We start from the raw sequence: 26,738 nt of genomic DNA, 5'->3' as shown, positions 1-26,738 counted from the left end.
CAATTTTTCGGGCTTTGAAGGTTCATTTATGGTAGATGTGGGATGGGGTGGGTTCAAGAGCGTCAAAATCTGTGGCTAGACAGAACAATAGTAGAAGCACCTGTTAGCAAACAAAACAGTGAAAATGCTTGAAGACATCACATCAACAATAACAGAATAACGGAGGAAGTCGATCAAATTTTTCTGAGTACTTTTCTGGTGTAAAGACAGTCCTGTGTTAAACGAGCAAATTAGTTTTTTTTGTTAGTGCCGGTTTGTTTGTTCAGCACATGACAAAAAAAATAACAATAATAAATAAATTTAATTTACCTAATTACTTTTGATAGCAGGTTAACTTTTAAAGAGTGTTGCACTCCCTACTTTGCCTAGAGTGCACTAACTTTCGCCATTATTTGTACATATTAATTTATATATTTTCAATTAAATAATTATTAATAAAAATAATCAAACATTCTAAAATAAAAATAATTAATGACTAATTTTATTGTCTAAGTAGTATATTTAATAAATATCTCATTTTAATTCTTTTTAGTTTAAATTGATTTTGTTTAAGTTAGATTGGATTTAAATTTTAAATAAGGTAAAGATTAGGGCGTACAGTTATTTTCATGTAGAATTAATAGTTAAGAATTATTAGATGATAATTTAGTCAAATTTATCCAATCATTTATAAAATTTTCTCAAATATTAACTTTACATACCAACAATTTTGTATGCGAGTTTTTACTTTTAAACAATTCTATAAAAACATGAAAATTAAAAATATAATTTGTTAGACTTGGCGCCCAAGAATCAGCCACAAGTGTCGTCCATGGAGCTGTACTCACTTTCAAAGCGCCTCCGCCACTTCACCGCCGCACCTACTCAGCCCATCCGTCTCTCCTCCGACAAGTCATACCTCAACGGTCGCACCGACACCTCGCGGCTCTTGGAATCACATCGCTGCTCCGTCGTCTCCGATCCTCAAGTTCCGGTGAGTTCCTATAGTTCCGCCTTTTACCCCAAACGAACACGCAATTGTTTTCTATTAGGGTTTGTGATCGACACACAATCATAAATTCAGATTGCGTATCAACTAACATACGATGCAAAGAACCCTAGAAATGATCCACATTATTAAGCCAACATTTGCATGTCTGCTTAAAAAAAATAAGTGAAAAATATGATCTTAAAGGTAGACTATATGCTAGCTGAAAAAGTTTGTTGGATATATATCATACGTGTTTGCTTTGGTTACTTAAACTTTCTTTTTTTGTGGTTTGTGTGTATGCAACATATAATTGTTCATCTCTTTTAGCTAAAAATGGTAAATTGACGTATTGAAAATTTAATTATCTTGTATTCATACAACTTTTGATTATTTTACTATAAAAAAGATTGATTCTTTGCTATGGAAATTTTAATCATTTAATGGTTAATTATTTGATTAAATGAAAGAATATGTAACACATGTAGATATACACAAATATATTGGCTGATCTGTGGTGTTAATTATAATATAGTATATGGGAAAGTGATATTGTTATTTTCGAATTTGATATTAGAACACCTCTTTTGTATGTTTATTATTTTATTCCTCAAAGTGATGGAAGAACTGTTTTGTTGTGAGAATAATTTAGAATTAACACATAGTATAAAAATGACATTATCAATTATGGAGCTAAAGTATTCGCTCTCAAAACTATTTCATCTCTCAGTATGTCACAGTTTATGGCTTTATTTTTTTATGTTTTAGAGAAGGGAGTGGGATGCTGACATATTACTCAACATTCTGTTCCGGCTGGATGTGAAGTCATTGACTCGTTTCAAGTGTGTTTGCAAAGATTCGCAACACAACCTTGGGAGCCCTTTATTCCTGAAAAATTATGTGCAAAATAGTGTGCTGAGATTAACCGGTTTCATCGTTCAGCCAGATATGTACCTGATCCAATCTAGCTACATCCGCGTGGAGACAAGTGGAACCAATATGTGGGAGATGTTCCTAGGTGGTCTTCCTGAAGATGTTCATATCTTGGCATCATGCAATGGCTTGCTCTGTTTCTATAGCATTTCACAAGAACCAGCTTTATATATATGCAACCCTGCAAACAAACAATGTCTTAAGTTGCCGCCATCTAGCGGCGAATACATAAGCATTGGAATTGCTTTTGACTATGAAGGAGGATCCATTGACAGTGCCACCAACTCTGCCAAGTTCAAGTTAGTTAAAGTTGTTAATGCTCAACCAATGATTTCTACTGACTTGAGATTTCAAATTTATTCGTCGGAAACAAGATCTTGGAAGATGTCAAATGCAACCTGTGAAGGCGGGATATTGTTGAAGAATAAAGGAATTTACTTAAGAGGTGTCTTATATTGGCTCGGCAAATGCAAAAGAATACTGGTTTTTGATGTTCGGACCGAGTTAGCGTTGTGGATTCTTAGGCCTCGTGCTGCCAAAGATACTTGTTCGTCGTCATCATGCATCGGAGAGTCTAATGGCACACTGCATTATGTCTCACTGACAAAAACATTAGGTCTTCGTGTGTGGAGTCTTCAGCATTATTTTGGAGAATGGACTCTTGAGTACAAGATGTCTTTTGAGGATTTTAAAGAACAATGTGAAAGTACTTTTCCCAATTTTTTAGTTGATAAATCGGCAGTAACTCCTCTAGCCTTCAAAGACTGGGTGTTGCCGCTGCTAATTCGTGGTAAAGATCAAGTAATTGTCTATGATTTTAAGAACGGAAAGATGACTTGGGCGTGCAGCTTGAAACGTTATGACCTAGGTGCAACAGTGTTTTCTCATTCCATGAGCTTGGTTCCATTGAATGATGCATAGCTTGGTTCCATTCTGCGCCCATTTCTTTTGGTTTTGTATTAGCATTTTTTTTTATACATAAAAGAAAGCGGAGATTTCTTTGTACTTATTATGGCTTATTATGATGATATTATTTTCTGCAGTTTGCTGTTGTTATTAATCCTGTGTTAGCTAATGCATATGGACCATCTTTGTTTGCAATGAATGATTTAGATGTGTGGTAGAAAAACTTCATGAGAAAATTTTGAAAGGGGACAAAAATTCAAGAGGAATGGATATTTTTCTTTGGTGTCTAAGAGGAACGGATATGAAATCAAATTCTATGAGATCATTCAAGCTGAGGAATTAACTTCTGCCCCTAACTATTTTTTCAATATATTATTTGGAATGTGATCCGTTTATTTCTTTTTAAATAAGTTTATCTCCTTAATAATAAATATTATAAATTTTCATTTTGGTGCCTAAGTTTTCAAATGTTTGCTTCAATTTTGTTTATTGGCAACATCTAATATGCAAAAGGGTTTTTAGATTGAAAAAGGATATACCTATCATATGGTTTGGGAAAGAAAAATGTGTTGTCAAAAGTCAAAACTAGTTTCAGGAATCAAGAGAAAGGATCCATATACTCTCGGTGGGAGTAAAATTTTGATTCAAGACCAGAAAACAAAATTTGATTACTACATAATGATTTGCATCACAATTTACAATCCCATTACCAATGGCACCTCCCCAATTCCCTTCTGATAAGTGATAACTCAATTATAGACCGAAATCAACATTCACATCCTTGAAAAACTGAAAAGCCACAGCTGAAACCAGTACAACAAGAAACGATTTGAACAAGAACTTAAAACCAAGAACTCCGGCATCTATTCTCCTCACTGACCCGGCATCCGGCAGAGAATCCCCAACCTTGGTTTTATTATCATTCGCAGAAAAATTCATCCAACACCTGTCCGCCTGGGAAATTAAAATAGGAGCGATAATTAGAGTGTAGCTGAATTCAACTTTTTCTAGGTTCTTGAGATTATTGTACTTTGAAAATTTTTAAATTCTTTTAGCTCAAATTCTCAATGCTCACATCTTAAACTGCTATGAACATAAAAAATTGAGTTCACAATAATGATAACAAGATCAATGTTCTTTTTTTATTCGATATATATAGTAACGATATTATATAACAGTAATTGGAAACATTGAAAGGGGACTGAAAAAGTAGACCTAGTAACATTCGGCATCAAATATTCAGGAGTTTTTCTTTCCATTAGAATGATATTTTATGGCAAGTGAAAATGACTTGAGGCAATATCTAGAGGAAACAATTTTCACTTCAAAATATATTGATCAAATTTCACATATAAGATACTTGTAATTATAAAAGGTTATTCAACATATGACATATCCCCCTTAGAGGTAATGAACAAATAAGAAACAAGTTCAAAAAAGTCTGAAGTACTCACCTCATAGTCATTCGCTGACGAAGCATTAGATTCTGGAAAAATACCATTTGCAGCCTGCTTTAGCTTTACCGCCAAAAATTTGTTCTCACTTGCTAAGGAAGAAAGCTGCAGATAAAATGCAAATATTTTCATATTTAAACAAGCAAGGAACTATACCTTAAGAACTTAATATATTTAGTTTGCCTTTAGCTAAGCTTGAATTCTTAATACCAAACTATCTTCTTTGCTGATCCAAAAAAAATTCAAGCAGATTTGGTATAGTCTTTTGCTCTTCTTTTTTACTTCTTCAATTAAACAACTTGAATGTTTTAACAAATAAATATTCTATCAACTCAAACATCCCTTGAGCCAAGTACACTACTACTAAATTTTGTTCCTCTGAATTTTTATTTAACAAAATTTAATGGAACTCCATGGACCAAATAAGTTCTTTTTTGTTTAATTTTTCTTGGGGAAAAAAGGGGGTCAATCTTCAAGACAGTAGAAAATCAGAGAGAGAGGGAAAAGAGTTTCCTCATTCACTTGTTACTCACAAACTGACAACAAACAAAGCATCACAAACTGCAATGTTCACTTATGATGCTACACAGAACAGTCAATACCATTCAAAATCTTACTCGTTTCTGCTGATTGATGCTATGAATAATGAAATTAAATATCACGCAGGCAAGAGACCTAGCAGCGTACGATATGCCCTGCTATGACAGGTCATGATGGTTTTATGAGTTAGTTGCATGGCTTTACCTGCTTATTAAGACGTTCTCTTTCAAGAGCAATCTGTGTTATCAAATTCTGGAAAATCATTGTCCGCTTTCTGATGTCCTTTGCAGTTGCCACTTTGGCTTCCTCCACCAGGTGCAATGATCCCTCCAAGCATTCCAATCTGTTTCGCAAGAAGCTTAGCTCCTCATTCAACTCTGCGTTAGTTTCGGATATTATGATACACTTGTCCTCCGCACTGTCAGCCCGTATCTCAGCTTTAGAAACCTTCAACTTCAGATCCTCTATCACAAGCTCCATATCTTTAATTGTGGAACATAACATACTTTGCTTCTCCTGACTAGCTTCAACAGATGCGACTGCTTGCTGGAGTCGTAAATCATATTCCTTTAATTGCTTCTCAAGTGGTTCTACATTCTCAGATGTGCAACCGCCATCTTTCGGAAGAGCCAGGTTTTGATTGAGTTCGGAGTTATTCTCCGACGATAACATATGTTCAGATTCTGCAGCTTTAGCTCGACTTTCTGCATTAGATAGTTTTTCTTTCAGCTCAAAAACAAGGTTTTCCATGTCTCTTATTTCGGAACACATTGCAGTATACTGTTTCTGATATTCATCAGCAGAGGCCTTTGTATTCAGGAGCTGAGATTCATATTCTTTTAGCTGCTTTTCAAGTGAAGACACCTTATCCGAATTGCCGCTTTCAAGCTTAGCTCTGAGCTCAGATTCTCTCTGATTTAAACCATTCAAATTGAACTGAGAAATCTGGAGCTTGCCTAACAGGTCTACTGAAATTCCCATCAAGATCTCACGTGCATTGTCTGCCTCAAACCATCTTTCACAAACATCAGCAGCTTCTTCCTCCGCATGAATTAGCTCTTGCTCTAAAGAAGCTATCCTAAGCTTTAGCGTTTCTTCAATTTGTCTTGACTTATTGATATTCTTCTCAAGATCCATTTCACTTGCTAAAGATTTCTCCAACATCCTCAGAATATGTCTTTGTTGCTCAATTGTTTGCATGTTTATTCCTGTTTTGACATCCGAAGAGTGGTCATCCTCTGGGATTTTCACACCCTCTTCGGCATTACCTGTTCCATGGAAATCAATAAAAAAAATATACATCAGAAACGGATAATTATATAAAAAAAATTATTCTTATTGGTCACACATTGACACATTCATGAAGAAGTAACAAGTTTGAGCCAATCAGTTCGATGGTCTTAATGGTTCTTCTTAATTCTTTTTTTTCCTCTGATAAAATAATAATCAACCAAATTAATTCATGAGAGGAATTCCCTCTGAAATTGTACAAACAACTTCATATGGAAATTGAAGTGGACCCCTTATAAGGAAGGAGACAAAAATATGAAAGAAAAAATCCTAACCACTTCAAAAAAACCACAATTTCTATAAATACATAAGAAAAGTCAATTGATAAATGTGTAAACAACCAATAAGGAAGAATAGAAACAAAATCAATCAATAAGATTCTCTATCCTTACCACTTTCTTCTCTCTTATAAGAAGACAAAGTCCTCTGAAAATTAGTAGATTGCTTCTTAATCTCAGAGAACTGCTCCTCAGATTGCTTGAACCCTTCCTCAGAAACTTCCAACCGGTTCCTCCAAATGCTGCTGCTAGAAGACACAAACTGCTCAGCTTCAACAATCTCAGCATGAAGGGTCCCCAAAAACACACCCAATTCCCTCACCTCAGAATCCAACACTCCACACAACAGATCAAACTCAAGCCCCTTCTCAGCACATTCCATGTCCATTACCATTCCATCAATGCCATTTTTTTCCAAAATCATTGTCTCCAATTCACACTCAAGGGTCTCCAAGTTCATCACAAAGATGCCCAAGTTTGTAACTTTCTCTGAGAAACATGCAAGATTCAGCTCCAGCCTCATCAGCATTGTGGAAACAGCAAAATGTAGATCATAATCATCTTCTCCACTCTGAGTATCCATGGTTCTAAAAAAGGAACACTCCAAAACTTGTTGTTCTTCTCCCGGAACCTGAGTTCGAACTCAAAAACCCAATAAAAATGTCAGATTTTGAAGCCACATAGTGAAAATTTGTTGGAAGGGACGAAAATAGAATAAATAAACAAATTGGGAGAAAAATTTGAATGACAAATTTTTAGAACTGAGACTATTGAATGGAGTAGAACTATACCGATTGAAAAGTGCAAGAAACGGGGGGATTCGGAGATAGAAAGTTAGTGGATTTCGATCGAAATCATGAATTTGGAAGATTCACAGTACGGTTAATCCCTACTTGCAAAATCAAAGACAGAAACACGAACACACTGCACTTCTAAAACGCAGCGTTTTGCTTCCGAAAATGTTTTTTTTTCCTCTTTAATTTAGTATACTATACATTTTCGAAAAATAAAAATTGTTTCAAAAAAACGTCAATCTATAATTATTAATTGGTGAATGCTATGGTGCCTTTAAAATTGTACATAACTTATCAAAAAAGACAAATAGATAATATTTAATAAATTTTAAATATTTTACTTTTTACTTTAAATATTTTATTTTTTACTTTTAAAAGTAAGTTAGGTAATTTAAACACCATAGTAAAAAGCACTATAGAACTCACCTTATTAATTATTAACAATTGTGGACAAACTATTCAAATATGAATTTCTTTCCTTAATTTGTGGATGATTCTATTTTTTCTTCTCGTTTTTGTTTTACAAAATGTTTCTTGTGTCAATAAAATTTGGAATTTTTTTATTTAAATTAAAAATATATAATATTTATCGATTTAAATAAACGTATAAGTATTTATTAAAATATAGTTTCAGTCACATTTCAGATGTACTGCTACTGTGTTATAATACACCACGTGCACCTGAGATATGAACAAAACCAGATCTCGGATACAATGCATCCGAGATATGGCTTTAATCAACTTAAACCCATTACATCTGAGATATGTACATTTTTGTTGATCAAGGACAGCACATCCAAGATACGGTCAAGTGTGCATGATAAATTTTATTTATAAATGTAACAATATTTAAAAAAAAAAACATATTCACATGAATAAACAAGTCGAGTTATACATTTGGATATACTAAAAAAGAGTCATACATGTGATGGAAGTCTACAAACATAAGTAATAAGCAAAATACATATAGCAATAATGGTAACTAACGCCGTCCAGCGGCAGGATCCAAGTGGTGTCCAGTCTCACATCCACGAGGACGGGACACCCTAGGAGGACGGTATGGACGAGTACAAACAACTGGCTGACTGGAAGTGGGCGGTGGACGCTGGTATGGTGGCGGAGGAGGAGCTGATACAGTCATGGGAGGAGGCATAGAAGGTGATCTCCAGACAGTACCGGACGGTGGAGTCGGCGGTGGCAGGGATGGAGTCCAATAGTGGGGTGACGGAGCAGAACCTGACTGGTGCGGTGGTGGAGGAGGAGTCTGATAGTGCCCTGGAGGAACTGTCCCATGCCGAATGGAAACACCGCTCGACATCCCAGGAATGTCGGTGTCGTCTCTCCTGCGGCAATAACGACTGGCCAAGACATCCATCGCATCACTGGGTGCCCCGATGATCTTGAACATGTCATCGATGTCTATCATATCATCGGATCCAATGTCGAACTGGTGCTGCTCCCAAGCTCTGTCATTAGTCGGGTGGTGAGCAGGGGCTGAGGTACCTGGCATAAGCCTCGCAGCAACGTCAGCCTCATGGGCAGCGAAAAATGCATCGGAGGGATGCTCTGCATGTGCATCGGGAATGGCATCCTGATGTACCTCCTCCTGTCGGGCGTACTCAGCCTCCTCGTCTGACAACTGCTGGTCTCCATCATGAGGATTCCCACCGTCCCTACGGACGTGCGGACCACGTGCCTGCTGCGCTGGTCTCCGGCACAAGTGTAGCCAACTTGTCCGTATCTCGGATGCACTGTCCATGATCAACAAAAATGTGCATATCTCGGATGCAGTGGGTTTAGGCTGATTAAAGCCATATCTCGGATGCATTGTATCCGAGATCTAGTTTTGTTCATAACTCGGGTGTATCCGACATATAACTAGCACGTGGCGTAATAACACGGTAGCAGTGCATCCGAAATACGTTTTTAGTGTGATTTACCCCACTGCATTTGAGATGTGACCCAAAACGTATTTTAGTAAATACTTATACGTTTATTTAAATCGATAAATATTATATATTTTTAATTTAAATAAAAAAATCCTAAAATTTGAAACTAATGTTGATATATGGAACATTTTTAGTTAGTTAATTAACATATTTTTTAAGGAAGGTTAGTTGTTTTTTTTTTTTTTTTTTTTTTTTACTGAAAATAGAGAGATTCAAACTCGCAATCTCTAAGTGAATATGAGAAAACTATGCCATTTGAGGTAAGCTTATTGGCCAAAGAAGGTTAGTTGTTGATGATTTATAGGGGTTGCAAAATGGGTCGAGCTCGTCGGGCGGATCCGCTAAACCCGCTAAAAAAGGCAAGTCGGGCTAGGATTTGGAGCTCGCCAAATAAAAAAAAAACCCGCCAAATCCATACCGCCAAAGTGGCGGGTTTTGGCGGGGCAGGGCGGGCCGGTCTGTCGGGTCGAAGATTTTTATTTTTCTTTTTTTTTATTAAATAGAAGAGTGATTATTATTATAAAATTAATAATTATAGAATTTTTAAACACTTTTTTTTCATTTTTTGTTTTTATTCTTCTTTTAGTTATTAACTTTATTTATTTTATTTTATAATTTTGTATATATGCTTAAATTATGTGACTTATTTTTTAAAATAAAAATGATTCTATTGACAAATATTATTTTGAACAATTTTATTGAAGTTAAAAATAAAAAAAAATAGTAAAAAAATTATATTATAATTTAACTATTTTTTATTTGTATTTGATTTTTTAATTATTATTTTTTGGTTAATTTTAATGAATTTTATTTTTCAAAAAAATAAAAAGAGACAAGTGGGCTAGCCCGCTAACTCGCCAATCTGCCATAACGGATTAGCATTTTGAACCCATTTTAATTGGCGGGACGGGCTGGTCCGCTCCGTTTATAGGACGGGCCTAGGTGGGGCATGACGGATTGGGGCGGACCGACCCGCTTTGCCACTCCTAATGATTTATATTGTGTCGTCTTAATAAAGTTTAAGTGAACTAAAGTCAAAGTAACGAACAATTAAAAGGTCAAATAGGTTTTTCTTTTTGGGGTGACTAAATAGGTTTATTTAATAATGAGTTGAGTATTGATTAATAAAAAATAATTTAAAAATAATTTTCCAAAAGTTCCTTTTACAGAATGCTTAATGGCCTTAAGACAAAAGCATGAAATTTACTATTATAGATACAATTTAGTTTTAATGTAATATATAAAATATTTTACACAATCATCTAATTATATATATTTTTTTAAATAACTATTTACGTGATTAATATAAAATATTATTATTTTTATTGATATAATGTTACATTATTAAATACATATAAGAAATTGTTTACTAATTATACATCAAAAATAAATTCTATAAATAATATTTATTTTGAAGCATGTTTCATGCAAAACTAATTTGAAATTCAAACTCATTTTATACAGAAGCTACCACAAACAAAATTCTTAAAAGCATAGTACTAATTCCTTTTGCAAAGATCAAAATGATACACATATTAATTCAAATATGATTGCCCATTCATGATATGATTTCTTGATCATGAAGGCACTCCTAAAACTGTGATTCTAGAATCTTCCTTTATATATGAAAACAAAAATGCAAAACATAACAGTTATGTGAATCTATGCAGATAACACTGCAGGCTGTTGTGGTGACTCTTCAGTTTGCAAACTTTCATAGTACTTAAGAAGAACCTTCCATCCATTAGGACACATAAAACCATCTGGTGGATTCTCTCCACTTTTTGCATAAGCCCTCATCTGAACAAAACAAATTATTACCAAAACATGTTACAATTTTATACTCTATATGAGATCCATTTTCTTAATATAGAACTTAGTTCAAGTGGTATTATTATGATTTAATTACTCTATTGGGTTCCTATAGTTTCACCAAATTTGCAATTAGGTCCATATATTTTTTTTTCTTTTCAATTAGATCCCTACACTACTTTCAATTTTGTAATAGGTCATTTTTATGTTAAAAATATTAAAATTAACAAAATATTTCTCTCAAAAAATATGTAATCAAAGATCTAATTAGGTTCTTAGTTATAGATATCTTCAATTTGCAGAGAAATATTCAATTAACTCTAATACTTTTTACATTAGAAATGATCTAATTACAAAATTAAAAGCAATGTTAGGAATTCAATTGAAAAGAAAAAAAATATAGAGACCTAATTAAAAAATTGGTAAAACTATAGGGACCAACATAGTAATTAAATTGATTACTATTTATTAATTATTAAGTAGCTATCCTTTGGTTAATTGCATTGGCAGTTAATGACAGTTAATTATTTTTTTATTCTCTGATGGAGAGAATGTATATAAGACATAAAATTTGGTCTTTAATTATGACTATCAAAAACATTCTGGTTCCATTTGATTGGTAGTTGATGAATTGGAAGTTCCAAATTTGATCAAGAACAAGAACAAGTATGAATTGAATCAAGAACATGATTGGACAGGCTATGGCTGGAACTATGTCAATTACTTGTGTTCAAAGAAATTACTTAGAACACATTTTTAAATTTCAGTTAATACAATGCACCAAGATTAATTTGGTGCATGCATGCATGGTATAAATTGAATAGAAATTGTGAAATGTAAAATCATATTGTGATCACTAAATTAGCATAATGCAGTAGTGTTTAACTTGGTGAATCAGAGAAACATAACAAGTTTTAGTAAAACTATGAAGGTTTATTCTTCACTCTATGCTCTTAGTTGTTCCAATATGTAACATATATGATACTTTGCTTAAGCTGTAGCCAGTTCTAAGAAAGAAGAGTGAACCAATGGCAGTGGCAGATGCAGAATTGCAGATTCGAATCGAAAGAAATACCTTTGTTCCGGATATGAAGAGAAAATCCTTGGCGCGAGAGGGATCGAAAAATGCCATCTTATTCTCACTAGTGTCATATGCTGCTACCTGCAATTTGAGAAAAAAAGAATGTGATAAGTTGAATGTGTAAAAGATGTTTACTATTTACACAAATGAAATTGATCTCTTCAACTATATGAATACTAAATATAATGTTACTTACCCTAAATGGCAAAATATTAAGCTTTTCTAGGCCAGGTGCCATGCTTAACACCTTTTTACCATGATCAGGATCATATAAATCCCTTTTCTCAGTTGGGTGTCCCATGCCAGCTGGATCGCGGCCAACAATATAGAAGTTGGCACCAGCATTGATCCTAGCCTTGGCATGCCACTGCACCTCGGTTGGACCGGCATAGTGCATAGGTGAAGGAAATATAGCCACTATGGTGGTCTCAGGATCAAGAACTCCATCTTCTAAGACCTAAGAAGATACAAAAATATTTACCATAAGAACAGTGCTTAGATGAGTATAATGGCATGACCAAAGGGTCAATAATGATGTCACATTAGCAGCTAAATTTAATGAAATCACATTGATTTTATACTTCAATTCTCTTTTATCTATCACTGTTATCCTCTATACATTCTTAGATAAATATGATCCAAAAATGTAGTATAAAATAACGGTGACAGATAAAAGAAAACTGATGGATACTACTAAGCATCACACATAAGAAAAACAACAATGTGAAATTGGTAATCACCTTGCTATGTTGTTCCATTCTAACACTCAAAGGCACATCATCAGCTTTTGTGAAACCACCAAGAGGATGAAGCAACAAAATTGGATTTTTGTATCCCATTTCCAATAGGCCCTTTCTAGTATCATTCATTAACAAGGCATGACCATTATGTACAGGGTTTCTTAACTGAAAGGCAAAAACTGCATCGGCTTCTCGCCGGTCGAATTCCTCACGGAGTTGTTTAGGAGATAGCCTGTAGTTATCAAGGCCATCATTGTACTTGATAGGCTTTAGCACTTCCAAGTCTCCTCCGAGAAGCCAGTTTCCGGCCGGGGTAATCGCCTCCTCTACATATGGCAGCCCTGCAGCAATTGTTCCCCATGTTCTAGCTATTCTTTCTTCCTTGTTGTGCTTATAGATTTCAATGCTGCAAAAGGAGTTGAATGGTTAAGAAATACCAAGTAACACCATGAAAGATAGGTTTATTAAGACATAGCCTTTTGGCAGTGAAGTTTTTAACAATCATACTCTCAAAATGACTGCATATATATTAGATTCAAAACAATAATATTGATTAAGTGATGGACAAAACACATATACAACTTATATCATGGCCACAAAGAATTGAAAACAGAAACAATTAGGTATCAATGAACACTAAGAAGATAGAATATGATGAAAAGAAAAGAAGAAAAATGTGAGATTTGGTGAGTGACCTTCTAAGAATAGCAATGCAATCTCCACTGGGACCAAGCAACCCAACATTGGAGGAATTCCCAATTTTCTCCTTGGTCTGATCATCAATTGCCAACACAATTGGTAGTGACATGTTCACCAAAGATCCATTTCCTTTCAACCTCAAAGCATTGAAATGAAGGCTTTGCAAGTACTCATCTTCCCTCATGAACCCTCTCAAGGGGCTAGCCCAACCTTCACTAATCACATGCACCCACTCTATATCAATCTTTGTGAGCTTTACCTTTGGAAGTGCCTCAGCTTCCAAAATCTTAGGACCCCTTTGAGACTCTGACACCACAAGGTCCACCAATGCACCCCCATCTGGCTCAATCAATGAGCTCTTAATAAAGGGTGCACCATAGCAGCCTAAGCTCATTTTTCTAGACCTACTAGTTGTTATGATCAATGGGTTGGAAGTGTAAATTGGTTTGGTTCTAATGTTACTTGTGCTAGTGTTGGTGTTGGTTTTGGCATGGTGGTTGAGGTAATTTAGATGGGAAGTTGTTACATGTAACTTAATGGAGAGAGACATTGTTGTTGGTGTTGGAGATTACTGTGTGAGAGAGAGAATATATTATGTTAGAACAAGAGAAGTAGTTGTGTAACAGAGTTGAACAAGAACCTCTAGATTTGGGAAACATGTTAGAGCCACCCAAGTTGGTATCTTTGTGCCTTTTTTGTGTTTGTGGAGGAGAAAAAGGTACTAGTCCATGTAATTAGTAGCAAGTTGAAAAATTTGGGGACCCTTACCAAAAAAAAGAAAGAGCACAATGAAGAAAGATCTTGTCTTTTGATGCATATAAGAATTAAAATAGATTTCAACTTATTAATTAACCATCCTTGATAAAGAGAAATGTTGTTTCAAACCATAAACCATATTAGGGAGACTATTATGCACATCAACATATATAAATAATTGACAATTATTAATTATTAACAGATTATTCATGGAAGTAACATTTTAGGGAACACTATTCAATGTTCAATTTGTTCATCATTCAACACACATAATTTTGAGAAAGTGCAAACAGCTGGTATGTTGGCTAAGATTGAAAAAGACAAAAACATGCATCCAAATTGAAAAATGTACAAGCTTAATTTGAGGCAAAAATGACAGATTCTTAGGCATTATCTTAGCTGAATTAATGTCTGTACTAATTTAGGCAAAATGATTTCTGTGCACTTGTGGCAATTGGCATGGTGTGCCAAGCAAATTTGACACTAGCGAAAACCTCAACCACTCATTTCCTTATCTTCTTTACTATATTTTGCACTGCTCTAAAAGGGAAAAAATTCTTAAAATTTTATAATTTGAGTTATGGGAACGAAAAATTTGTATTGAGAGATATAATAGAATTCTTGATAATAGAATCCAAATACTAATGACAGAGATATAAAATAATATTTAATACGTATTCTTTGGTTTTCTACGGTATCTCTCAACTCGACAGGTCAAGGACTAATCCGTGGCAGATTTGAGCTCCATTTAAGGGTTTGCCGCTGGCCAAAAGATTTCTGCATGCATAAGCCAAGATTCGAATCCCGACATTTGCTTAAGCAGAATAGTATGAATGAAATGAACATAACCATTTATTTTAACCGAAAAAGTTGCACGCTTTTCTGGTACTATTAGTCAACTACTACAGGACATGATTTGAATCAGTTAATAGTGAAGTTGAACTCTCAAGATCACTCACTAAATAACTTAATTAACACAAAACTAACTGATAAATAAAGTTAATTACTACCAAATAAGGGCAAAGATAACATATGGCTCATCATGACCTTTGGTTAAGATTGAATCACTAATCACATATGGTTCATTTTAGAAGACTTATATTCAATTTTGCAGATAATATATGAAAGAGGAGATTCTGTATAAACCAAAAAGAAAAGCAGATTCTGTTTTTCTTTAGATCACATATTGGAAAGATCAGGTTGCAGATTCCCATGCCAACTGGGGCTGCAGTCATGACTTGATGCTGAAAATTTTGGCTTCATCATCATCCCCTATAAAGTGCAGATTCCCTTTCTTTTCAGAACTTAGTGCTTTTTCTTCTTTCTTTTTTTTTTTATTATAATTTTTTAAAAGTAACATTTCTATTTATCAAGGCACTATTTGTAGAAATTAGAATCTGTGAATTCTCATTTCACTTACATGTTATTGGTTAATGGATATCTTAGGAAGATACAAGATATGCTTACAACTTGATCTAATAAAAATGTTCATGCTTTTATGAATTTATAGAAAGTGAAAAAGACTTGCAAGGAGATCAAGAACAAGAGGAATATTGCTGCAAGGAATGTAAGAAACTGCCATGAACCAAACACATAAACCTTCACAAATTTCCAAACCTTAATACTAACTCTACCATTATAATACTGATTAACATCTTCAATGGCCTTATCCAATAATGGCACCCTTGTCAACTTAATGGACTTGCTCATCCCATTCCACAAGTTTGCCACCTCTTCATCACTCTTTAAGTGATTCAAAATCACCCCTTTTTCTCTAAGGATCTTTGCATCTTCCTCAGTGTCTATGATCCCATTCATCAATTCAGTGTAACGCGTAAAAACCAATGGCCCGGATGAATTTGATGCCTCATAAGCAACCAAGTTTCTTAACAACACTTCAGTGTTTATGTCCAAACCAACTTTTGGAAGATAGAGTGTTTTTGTTTTAACATCAAATCTAATGGTTGATATGTTTCCATTAGCAGCAATGAAACTAACCCCGGATTTCGTGAGTTCTGTGACTGATGGAATTGTGATTTCTTCCATTAAGGGTGACTTGTTGATATTTGAACTTAAATTACCATTTTCTTCATTTTTTGTTGGTTCTTTGTCTTGATTAAAGAACAAGTACTCAACTGGTTGCTTTATGATTCCGAATCCAGGTAGGTTAGAAATGATTGTCCAAGGCACCCTAAAGATCACTTTCATAGCTCTACATGTTAGGAACATTTTGATACAACTTATTGATGCTTCAACCAATCTTGAAATCATTTTCCAAACCCCAAATAGAAATTGCTTAGCATAGTTCACTAACGAATTTTCGTGGCGCTCGCCATCTTTATGTCGATCCTCTGATTCTGCTGGATCGGATTGTTCTTCCAATTTAGGCACAATCATGTCATACAAAAAATCTAGAAGATGTGCACATTCTGAGACAAGGATTTGGGGATAGTCCTCCTCCTCCATGGGCGAAAAAGGCGAAAGATCTTTAAACAATCCTATGAACATTGAAAATAGCATGTCATCTGCTAACTGTAGTGATGAGAATTTGAACTCCAACATCTTTCTCAATACAAATAATGGGATTTGATTTTCAAGCATCACAATATCCTTCAAGATTGCATTGTGAGCTAATTTTCTACCTGCATAATCCAACAAGTGAGACATTCTTGAAGAAACTCCTATTGTCATTGTTCCATCATGGTTAGCAAAAATTTGAAGAAACTCTAACAAGAATGCAGCATCAACTACCATCATCCACGCCAACGTTTCGCCGTTAACATTCAAGTACTTATGGTAGCACCCGCGAATCCTATGTTCAAACCTTATCAATTGGACAACAATATGCTCCAATTTAAGGCTTTGCAGCTGATTTTGGAACCGTTTCGCGGCCGCAAGCTTGTACCTCTCCATTTCATATAGCTCTTGGCGCCAATAATGGTAAGGTCCAATTGCAACTTGTTGAGGAATATATGAATCTTGATGAATGGCCATAAGGGTCTTAGGAACATTGAAGATTGATACAGATAACTCATCACCATAATCTAGATCTTCATCAAGGATTTCGCGGATTTTAATCACCCACCTAAGTTCATCAAAGTTGGATGTTGATTCATCTTTTGGCATCATTGAAGGCCTAAAATAATGTGACATGTTTTTGGAGAAATTAAGTACAGTTGGGATAATAAGCTTGCTTTTAACATTATTCAGTAATTGTGAAGAGTGTGTAAACTGTTAAGATTTATGGTTTGATTATCATTAATTAATGGTCTTTAGGAGTAAGAATAAACGCATTTCCTATGATTCAATGTTTATGAGTTATATGTTAAGTTATTCTTCAGAGCATAGTTAGTTTCTAACTGTTTATTTGAAGTTATAAAATTTGAAGACTATGCATGCTTTTCATGTGATTTTGATATACCATTTTTTATGATGTGACAATATATGATTAGGTATTTCATATTTGTGTAAAAAAATTTTTATTATCAGTGTATAAAAATTAAGTTTATATAATTTATATTTCTATATCATATATAATAGGAATATAAGAAAGGTTAGTGCATAATTTTCTTTTGTAAAATAATATTCATTATCTATATATTAACCAATAAAATATTAACACAAGATTCAAATATTTTAATAAATTGATTATATAAGGTAAAATTTTAAATGATATTGTGCAAAAAAAATATAAGAAATTAATTTAAATGTGCAATTAAATTTATAAGAAATTGTTTAATTTCCCCTTCATATTAAAATATCTATGCTTTAGTAGGCATTGGACTTCAGCTTCAGCCTCAATCTTCTTCTTCTTCACTCCAAAACGCAGCGTTTTCATTCTGGTTTGGTTTCGTTCCTCTGCTTTTTGAATGTTGTATACTCTGTTCTGTTCAGTTCGATTGTTTCGTTCCTAAAGGTACCTCTTTTAACTTCATCCTTTCGTTTTGGTTTGTTATATTTCACTAATTACATTTGTTTAATGTATATTTCAGGTAACCGTTGTTATTATTATGTTGAATTTGCTATTTCAGTGTCAAAAGCCTCTTACTTGTTGCATTCACAAACCCTTTCTTGGTAATAATGCCCAATTTCAAACAATTCCTTACTTAACAAGAACACACAACAACCTTATTAGCAACATTGATTCCATGATGTCACAACAAAAGGTTTGTGTGCTTTCAGTTAGGTCAACTGGGTCCCCACAATTGTCTAAGGACATGGCTAATAGTTTTGAATTTGGTCTTTCTGAAGAAGAGGAGGAAGAACAATATGTTGATGATAATGATGATGAAGAAGAATATGTTAATGGTTATGAAGAGGAATATTTTGAAGAAGGAGAAAAAAATTATAGTTCGTTTGTTTCAAAGAATCATTTGCCTCCATGGGGAGAAGTAGAAGTAAAAGTAGTAGAAGAAGAAGACAAAAATGATGATGATATTGATGATGGAGGGAGAGAAGCTGATGAATCTTTTGTGCTCAATAATGATGATGATGATGATGAAGATGAAGATGAGGATGAAGATGATGTTGAAGGAAGAGAAGGAATTGATGCATCTTTTGTAGGCAAGAAGGATTTACCACCCTGGGGAGAAGTGGAAGGTTCTAGGCACTGGCATTCTCGAATTGTCGATGTTACTCGGTCAGCTTCGAAAGAGAAGGGACTTGTGAATGAGCAAAGAGCTCTTTATTTGGAGGAAACGGATGAGAATGTTCTTTCTAATAGGATTTTGGTGCTTAGTAGAACTAACAAGATTAGAAGTGCAATGGAATATTTTAGGTCTATGGAATTATCAGGCCTTTGTCCGAATATCCATGCTTGTAATTCTCTTATGTCTAGCCTTATGAGACATGGGTGGCTTGACGATTGCTTCAAGGTGTTCAGGTTCACGAGAACTTGGAAGATTACTACTGGGCATACTTATAGCTTGATTCTTATGGCACAGGTAAAAGCTCAAGGTTGTGACTCGGCCATAAATTTCTTTAGAGAACTAGAAAGCGAATGCGATGTGAGAAAGGATTTTGATGCAATTGTTTACAACACTATGATATCAATTTGCAGAAGGGTTGGCAATTGGAGTGAGATAGAGAGGGTGTGGAGTGATATGAAGGCAAATGGATGTGTAGGAACCGAAGTTACATATCGACTATTGGTCACTAGTTTTGCACGACGCGGTCAGAGTGAGCTTACCCTTTATGCTTACCATGAGATGATTCAGAATGGATTTGTACCAGAAAGCAACACATTGAACGCCATAGTTAGTGTATACGCGAAGGAGGGAAAATGGGATGCTGCATCAAATGTCTTTCAGAAAATGTTGAAGAGTGAACTTAAGCCAAACATTATTGCATGCAATGCATTGATTAACTCGCTTGGAAGGGCTGGAGAACTCAAACAAGCATATCAGGTCTATAATACAATGAAATTGTTGGGCCATAAACCAGATGCATATACATTCAGTGCACTACTTAGTTCTCTTAACAAGGCTAATAGGCATCATGAAGCTCTGCAGCTTTTTGAGATGGTTAAAAAAACGGAAGCGTCTCAGTTCAATGTACGTTTATACAATACTGTTTTGATGTCCTGCTCCAAGCTTCGGTTATGGGATAAAGCTCTAGAAATTCTGTGGCAGATGGAAGCTTCTGAAATGTCTGATTTGACAATGTCGTATAATCTTGTTATCAGGACCTGTGAGCTTGCAAGGAAGCCAACAATTGCTCTGCAAGTGTATCAGCATATGGTTGACCAGAATTGCATTCCGAACACATTAACTTATCTGTCCCTGGTTCGATGTTGTGTTCGTGGAGATCTCTGGGAAGAATTAGAGGAAATATTAAAGGCGAGTAAAAAGCATTTTTTAACTTTTAGTTACATTGTACTAGCATATAAAATTGTTATGTTAATGCTATGAACATATCCATTTTGTCTTTTTTTGCACACAAATAATTATGAATGTTAATTAAATTGAGTATAACTGAGCTACCTCCTTTTCCGATCTGATATAAGCACTTAACCTCCCCAATATCTGTTCATTTTGCAGCGGACTATGCCAAATGCCACTCTTTATAATGCTGCTGTGCAAGGGATGTGTTTACGTCACAAGGTTAATTTGGCAAACAAGGTTTATGCAAAAATGCTAGAGAAAAATCTTCAACCTGACATCAGAACACAAGTACTGATGCACTCTATGTTAAGGAAGTAGCTAGTAGACTGTTAGTTGCTATAGCTACAGTATAGAGTTTAGAAACAATGACAAATGCGGTAGAGAACGAACACAACATAATGTTTCTGTAAGTATGGTATAGCTTCCAAATTATCATCTGCATACTTTCATCTTTCCTTTGATGCCGAAGGATGTAAAGTGAACTTTATATTAATGGCATATTAAATAGTTCTAGCCTACTCCAGGGCACATTTTTTGCCCCTTGCAATTAGTTTCTGAAATATTCTTAGTGTTATCTCTTGCAGGGTTCATAAATCTCAAATTCAGCTTGTTATGCCAAATCCACTCATATATCCTCGAAGTCCTACACTCAAGCTCCTCTTGGTTTAACTGCAGCAGTGGCTCTTCTGGTATTCAAAATAGACTATAAGCTTTTCAGCTGAGCAGAAGAAATCCCTTGAATACCAGATCCAACTTGGAGGTTGGCATTGGCCTGCTTCGTTCCGACATGGTAATTTCACTTAATACCTTTTTGTTTTACTTATTCCTGTTAGACTATGCTGGTATATTCAATAAAATTTTCTTCTTAGTTGTGAGTGTAAAGTCAAGGATTTGGGAATTGGGATGTAGCATACTTCTAGTTTCGACTTCAGATCAGTAGAGTAAATGATTTCAAGTATAACTATGAGAAAAATTGTATGTTTTCGTAATTTAAATTTTAAACACTTGTTCCACCTTGCTTGTTCTTCGTCAAGGCTTTTCATTTATGTACATAAAAACCTAATCTTTTGTATTACATCAGCTGAGGAATGTATATTATACTCCTGATGGTTATTTAATGTAGTTGAAATCTCTGTTCAAACAGATTCACATTGATCATTGCATTTCTGTGGTGCTGTGCTGAACAATGAACATGAAGAGTGCATATGACTTTTTACTTTATCTTTTTTCATTTTTGGAATTGTTCATGCTACTACAGGTCATGGATGGCAGTTACTAATTAGGTGACTACTACATTGTGAAACCTGTGATTCTTCAGAACCTAATCCTAGGGGCATTAGCCATGGAACCACCACAGATGACAGATCCAACCTCGGATAACTCAAGAACATATGTGCATTACTCAAATGGATCTTCCAACACGAAACTTGTGACCTGATCATGTATAAATCTCCACTGTTAATTAATGGTAAAATTATGTGAAAAAATTTATGAGAGATTGTGCATCAAGTTTAACTTGAAAGTGTGAAGTAGTATTTGGGGTGTACATGTATTTGGAAAAGGTTTTGTGACTTTTGACTTCTGTAATATTTTTGGGTGTAACGACAATTTAAGATGTTGACTCCTTATATTCTGAAGTTATCAGAAAATACATCATGCAGTTGGAAGTAGATCTGCATAATATCTTTCAAATATTCACAAATCGATGTAAATAATATGCTGTCAAATTGTGATTAGAAAAACGCATCTAGATTGTAATAAGCAGCATATCAATGTTTTGAATATACAGGAATATTATATATAACTATGACCATTTGGAATAAAATTAAGGGACAAACCATTTGGTGCCAAACTTTCCTTCTGTAAATCACTTGCTAATAGACTTATGGATCCATTGGACTAAAATGAAGGATAATTAGAGTATAAAATGATCATTCGTTATTTTAAACTGTCTCTAACAAATATTTTCACAAGAACCTTCCCCACAATAAACAAAATAGGGGAAGGTTAGAGACATTTAACCTGTAGGTAGGCCTAATATATATATATATATTACAAAAGAGTGCTACTTTATGCTTACAAGGGGAATTGATTCTCTCAATTGCAGAATTCAATTGAGAGAATCAAGTGTTGTGTTTTACTGTATTGGGTCACAAGATCCAACACATGATCCTCTCAATTGTATTCTGCAATTTTGAGGATCTGTCCCCGGCTTCTACAACCCTTTTCTTTTCAAGGGGCCTGCAAGCTATATACTAGACCAGAAGCAGTAGGTTCAGAAGCAGTAATGCGATCATGCAGAACAAGCACATTCAGTGTGCTTGATTTCTTGAGCCATGCAGCAACCAAATATCCAGGGGATGTGAACCTTCCAATGTTAGACTCAGCAATCTTGAAAGGTGCTCCGATCCCATTCAGAAGAGCTTCGATTTTTCTCTTCAAAGCTCCATCGCCTAGCACTTTGCTATGCTTTCCCCAACCAGTTAAAATACTGTATATAAAGGATATCATAAAACACACACATTAGTCACGTCAGTAATCCAATGCAAGGATATAATAACAATGAATCTTAGGGTGGGAAGGTGCATACCTTAACAGCTTTGGCAGTTCAGATCCTTCAAAAACAATTGATCGAATGTTTAGCAACCAATCGTGAACCATCGCGCATGCAGCTCCACAAGACATCAGGTGTAGATCCAAGCACTCAATGGACCAGTCGCCAGTCCACACATTTCGGTTTCGCCCTTCAAGCACAACCAGCTGCGCTCCACGTTTCTATGGTCAAAATTAATTGAGAAAAATGAGAGTGATAGATCAACACAGTTGAAAGCTGCATCAGTATGAACTTCTAACCTTAACCATCAAACTGATGAGACATGTAGGCAAGTAGCAACTTTCTAGTTGCACAAATTTACCTGACCAAAGTTCCACAGCATGTCAGTTAGAGCATTATAAAAGGCAGATGCTGTCAAATTATCCATGCGCTTCATGTCATCAAAGACAGCTTGAGCATGGAGCCATGTGTTTTCCCTTGAACCCATGAGCAGTCCATGGGCTACACCATACACCTGGTCATTGAACAGGCGGAGCTCATCCAACAGCCTTGAAGCATCTTCAAATGAATTGCAGCGGCTGCATCCAAGGGACCACATTAATGTATGTCTTAATCAATGACCTATTCACATAAGAATATCAAAGTATGAGAAATCTTGGATAACAATTTACCTGCAGGCATTCAGAATCGCTGAAAATGTGACAACATTTGGTTTAATTTCCAGCTCATGCATTTTTCTTAAGAGCCACAATATGCTGAAATCTTGTTTGGTCCTCAAATCCTTCTTTCCATGTCCTGCTTTCTCCACAGCAAGTTGCTCGAACATCTTTGAGATTCGGTCTTCTTTGTCAGATCCCGTCTGATTCTGGGATGACGCCGCAATAAGCATAGAAGCTGAAGATTCAGTCTGATCGTCATTGGCCCGAAAAGAAGTTTTAAACCCGAGAGCTGAAACGTCACCAAAGGCATCAATCATGGAGTTATAGGTGACCACATTAGGAGTGATTCCATTCCTGGTCATCACATCAAGCAACACCATAGCAGATTCCACTAGCCCATTTTTACAGAGAGTATCAATAAGTTGACTATAAAAGACAACATCAACCTCCAGGTCATTCTCCTTGAACTCTCTGTAAACTTCCATTGCTTCCATGTACATTCCTCCTTTAGTATAGACATTAATCAATGTAGAGTAAGTTAATGTGTTTGGATAAATGTGCTTTCTTTTCATCTCAGTAAATATTCTCTTAACTTCATCATACATTCCATGCTTCCCATATCCACCCAAAAGAGCATTGTAAGTTACAATATCCTTTTTGTAACCACAGATCTCCATCTCTTCGCTGGCGAATAGTGCGTCCTCAAACAAACCAAGCCTTCCATAGACTGCAATCAGTGTATTATAAGAAACCTTATCAGCAGGAATATCTAGACGCTTCATTTCATCATATAAAGCAAGAGCCTCTTCAGATTGGCCAGCTTTCGAATAGCCATCCATCAAAATACTATATGTTACTGCATTTGGAAAAACATTATTGGCAGACATATCTGCGAAAATGCGTCTGGCAAAATCCAGCTGACCACCCTTACATAAGACATCCAAATACGTATTATAAGTATACACATCCTGCTCATGCCCTTTATTCCTCATCTCAGCAAACAAATCCCTAGCTATCTCCCAAGCACCCCCTGGGACACAAACACTAAGAAGCGAATTATAGGTAATCCGATCAGGCATGATCCCATTCGCCACCATCTCATCAACAAACTTCGCAACTATACTAAAGTCCACATGCCCCTTAGCTCCTGCATCAATCAGGGCATTATAGGTAATCAAATTTGGTTCCATTCCCAATGGCCTCATCGACCTATACAAGCGCACGGCATCATTAAAACGCCCATTATGCCCGTAAGCATTGATCATAGAGGAATAGGAATAGACAGTGTTACCGAACCCTTGGCTCCTGGCCACATCAAACACCCTACAAGCATGCTCAATTTTCTTCATTTTACCAAGTTGACTAATCACAGTACTAGTCAACTTCCCCTTGTAAAACCAGTTATAATGCTTCCTCCCCATAGCAAAATCATAGGTCTTAGATACCTGCAAGTACAGGTCCTTATTGCCACATTCCCTAATAAGGTAAATATAATCCTCAGGATCATACATCTTACTCTCATAGCTAAGCAAAACATTGTCAACAGATGCAACATCATTACCAGACTTTTCAAGGCACTGCTGCACCTCTTCAGCAATAAGAGAATGCTTTGTCTTGTTATTGTTGTACCTCAGCCTCCCTGAGCGCATCCTTGCCGCGAACCGTGTGGTCCTTCTGCCCGAAAACTCCAGGCCCAGAGTGGACCTCCGGCCACCGAGCATCCCCAATGCTGATGAAAATGCAGCAGGTGCATTGTCACCAGCAGCAGCAGCAGCTACAGCTGCAGCAACAGCAGAAGCTGAAGCAACACCAGCACCAGAACCTGAACCTGTGGCATTAGCATAAGGCAAAGGTGAGTTATTTGCAAAAGAACCATAACCATTATGGTTCCACCTTGACTGTTCTTGCCTCCTCAGTCGGCTATTTTGGTGGTTATGACGGTTGTGGTTGTTGTGGTGGCTGCTATGCCTATGGTTATGGGTGCTCCTGTTGCTGGTAGCATTAGGCCTAGAAGGGACAGAGGAACAGTGTGGTGGTGGTGTGGGAGGAGCAGAAGCCATAGGTCAAAGAGAGAGAAGAAGAAGAAGAAGAAAGAAAGCAAAAGGGTATCGGAATCAAAGGGAAAGATTGAAACTTTTGGGGGTTTTGGATTGTACAAGAGTGACTGTGTGCTGGAATGGATTTGAAGTGAAGGAGACAGTGGTTTCATTCAGGTGACTCTGGCTTGGATTTGAAGTTCTCCCTTTTAATCAATACAAGATTTTTTCTTTTTGGATGAACAACACTACCTGCCCCCACTCACACACAGCACTGTTGTTCCAGCTTCTGAGAGTTTGAAGAAATAGGATAATGTGATGGGTGTAGAAGAAACCCTTTGGAGACTTTTTCTCTCTTGTTATATTGTTATTAAAGAAACGCATATTTTTTCTCCCTTTCCAATTTTTAGTCAATTTTTTAATGGCTAGTTATGTGAAGATAATTTGACGAGTTAATATTCAATTTATTCTTTAAATTTGTATGTGAGTCTCGTAATTTTTATTAGTTTTTGGGATAATTTTTGACATACAAATATTAATAAAAAGTTGATATAAATAACTATAAAATTGATAAGATAATATTATTTTGGTTTTAAAACTCAAATAATATAAAAATAACGATTTATCACTTTTTTTTTAGAGAAAAAGTTTTACTAAATATTATTTAAGAGTTTTTTTTAGATTATTTTAGTGTCAGAACTATCTGTTTGTTTGGGCGCCATTATTTTGATAAAAAAAAATTTTTAATTAAAAAATATTTTTTTTTATTTTTTAGCGTGTTTGGTAAATTTCTAATAGTAAAAGTAAAAGTACTAGAAAAATAAAAAAATATCTTTTTTGAGAAGCTGTAATTTACATCTTTTTTTAAAAGATCTTTTTTTCTTAAAAAAAAGATTTTTTTCATGTAATAAATAAACAAAAAAGTACTTTTATATTGTTATACCCAAATATAATTTGATAAATAAAAAGATCTTTTTGTATGAGATACCCAAACATAAATTTACTTTTACTTTTTTATAAGATCTTTTAAAAAAAAATAAATAAAAAAAATTTTTTTTTAGAAACTCACCCAAACAAACCCTATAACAATGTTATTTTTACAGAATAGAATATGATATTCTAACTGTCTATATCAGTGTTTGTTTAATATTTATATATCAAAAATTATCTTAGACACTAATATGAGTTACATTCATAAAATTTAGAGATTAAATAAAAACAATAAAAATTTTAAAAATTAAATTAAAATTTGAATGCAAATTAAAGACTAAATTAAGAATTATCTCTAATTTTATTAATATTTAAGTGAAAATTATAATTGTTTGATATAATATATGTTAGTATGTTACAAATTTATAAAGATATAATTTAATTTTAACTAGTTATACATAATTGTAAAGCATATTGA

The 26,738-nt window shown here is 35.0% G+C and overlaps 6 protein-coding genes across 10 annotated transcripts; 2 read left to right on the top strand and 4 right to left on the bottom strand.

The window, feature by feature from the left end:
* The first annotated feature begins 783 nt into the window (after positions 1–783).
* LOC107637369 (F-box protein At5g49610-like) lies at positions 784–2,888 on the top strand. Its single transcript, XM_021122124.2, has 2 exons — positions 784–973; positions 1,736–2,888. The coding sequence occupies exons 1-2, from the start codon at positions 812–814 to the stop codon at positions 2,819–2,821; spliced, it is 1,248 nt and encodes a 415-aa protein (XP_020977783.1). The 5' UTR covers positions 784–811; the 3' UTR covers positions 2,822–2,888.
* Positions 2,889–3,443: 555 nt separating this feature from the next.
* LOC107635499 (WPP domain-interacting tail-anchored protein 1) lies at positions 3,444–7,328 on the bottom strand. Of its 2 annotated transcripts, none has more exons than XM_088485248.1 (5): positions 7,160–7,328; positions 6,483–6,999; positions 5,005–6,068; positions 4,261–4,365; positions 3,444–3,760 (listed from the first exon to the last, which is right to left on the bottom strand). In XM_088485248.1, the coding sequence occupies exons 2-5, from the start codon at positions 6,949–6,951 to the stop codon at positions 3,560–3,562; spliced, it is 1,839 nt and encodes a 612-aa protein (XP_088341374.1). In that variant the 5' UTR covers positions 6,952–6,999; positions 7,160–7,328; the 3' UTR covers positions 3,444–3,559. The 2 variants fall into 2 exon arrangements, with proteins under 2 accessions (XP_088341374.1, XP_016194471.1); XM_016338985.3 differs by having other exon boundaries at positions 6,483–7,010; positions 7,160–7,289.
* A 3,209-nt stretch (positions 7,329–10,537) lies between these two features.
* Positions 10,538–14,245, bottom strand: LOC107635497 (ATP sulfurylase 2). Its single transcript, XM_016338984.3, has 5 exons — positions 13,440–14,245; positions 12,745–13,150; positions 12,201–12,461; positions 11,999–12,085; positions 10,538–10,911 (listed from the first exon to the last, which is right to left on the bottom strand). Exons 1-5 carry the CDS (start codon positions 13,991–13,993, stop codon positions 10,774–10,776), a joined length of 1,446 nt encoding a protein of 481 aa, XP_016194470.1. The 5' UTR covers positions 13,994–14,245; the 3' UTR covers positions 10,538–10,773.
* Positions 14,246–15,687: 1,442 nt separating this feature from the next.
* Positions 15,688–17,352, bottom strand: LOC107637367 (putative UPF0481 protein At3g02645). Its single transcript, XM_016340789.3, has one exon. The coding sequence runs from the start codon at positions 17,350–17,352 to the stop codon at positions 15,688–15,690; it is 1,665 nt and encodes a 554-aa protein (XP_016196275.2).
* A 601-nt stretch (positions 17,353–17,953) lies between these two features.
* Positions 17,954–21,751, top strand: EMB2076 (Pentatricopeptide repeat (PPR) superfamily protein). Of its 4 annotated transcripts, XM_088483877.1 has the most exons (6): positions 17,983–18,115; positions 18,192–18,273; positions 18,382–20,036; positions 20,238–20,487; positions 20,666–20,871; positions 21,340–21,751. In XM_088483877.1, exons 2-4 carry the CDS (start codon positions 18,210–18,212, stop codon positions 20,397–20,399), a joined length of 1,881 nt encoding a protein of 626 aa, XP_088340003.1. In that variant the 5' UTR covers positions 17,983–18,115; positions 18,192–18,209; the 3' UTR covers positions 20,400–20,487; positions 20,666–20,871; positions 21,340–21,751. The 4 variants fall into 4 exon arrangements, with proteins under 4 accessions (XP_088340001.1, XP_088340002.1, XP_088340004.1 ...); XM_088483875.1 differs by having other exon boundaries at positions 17,954–18,115; positions 18,192–20,036; XM_088483876.1 differs by having other exon boundaries at positions 17,955–18,041; positions 18,192–20,036.
* Positions 21,752–21,921: 170 nt separating this feature from the next.
* Positions 21,922–25,738, bottom strand: GUN1 (s uncoupled 1). The gene is made up of 5 exons (XM_088483874.1): positions 23,307–25,738; positions 22,997–23,213; positions 22,672–22,856; positions 22,301–22,572; positions 21,922–22,221 (listed from the first exon to the last, which is right to left on the bottom strand). The coding sequence occupies exons 1-4, from the start codon at positions 25,352–25,354 to the stop codon at positions 22,314–22,316; spliced, it is 2,709 nt and encodes a 902-aa protein (XP_088340000.1). The 5' UTR covers positions 25,355–25,738; the 3' UTR covers positions 21,922–22,221; positions 22,301–22,313.
* Between the last annotated feature and the right edge of the window lie 1,000 nt (positions 25,739–26,738).

The sequence above is a fragment of the Arachis ipaensis genome, chromosome B4 (genome assembly GCF_059453495.1).
Source record: "Arachis ipaensis isolate K30076 ecotype BB chromosome B4, ASM5945349v1, whole genome shotgun sequence".
Classification (NCBI taxonomy): domain Eukaryota; kingdom Viridiplantae; phylum Streptophyta; class Magnoliopsida; order Fabales; family Fabaceae; genus Arachis; species Arachis ipaensis.
The sequence above is the reverse complement of the archived record's forward strand: the minus strand, read 5'-3'. Positions and strand labels throughout refer to the sequence as shown.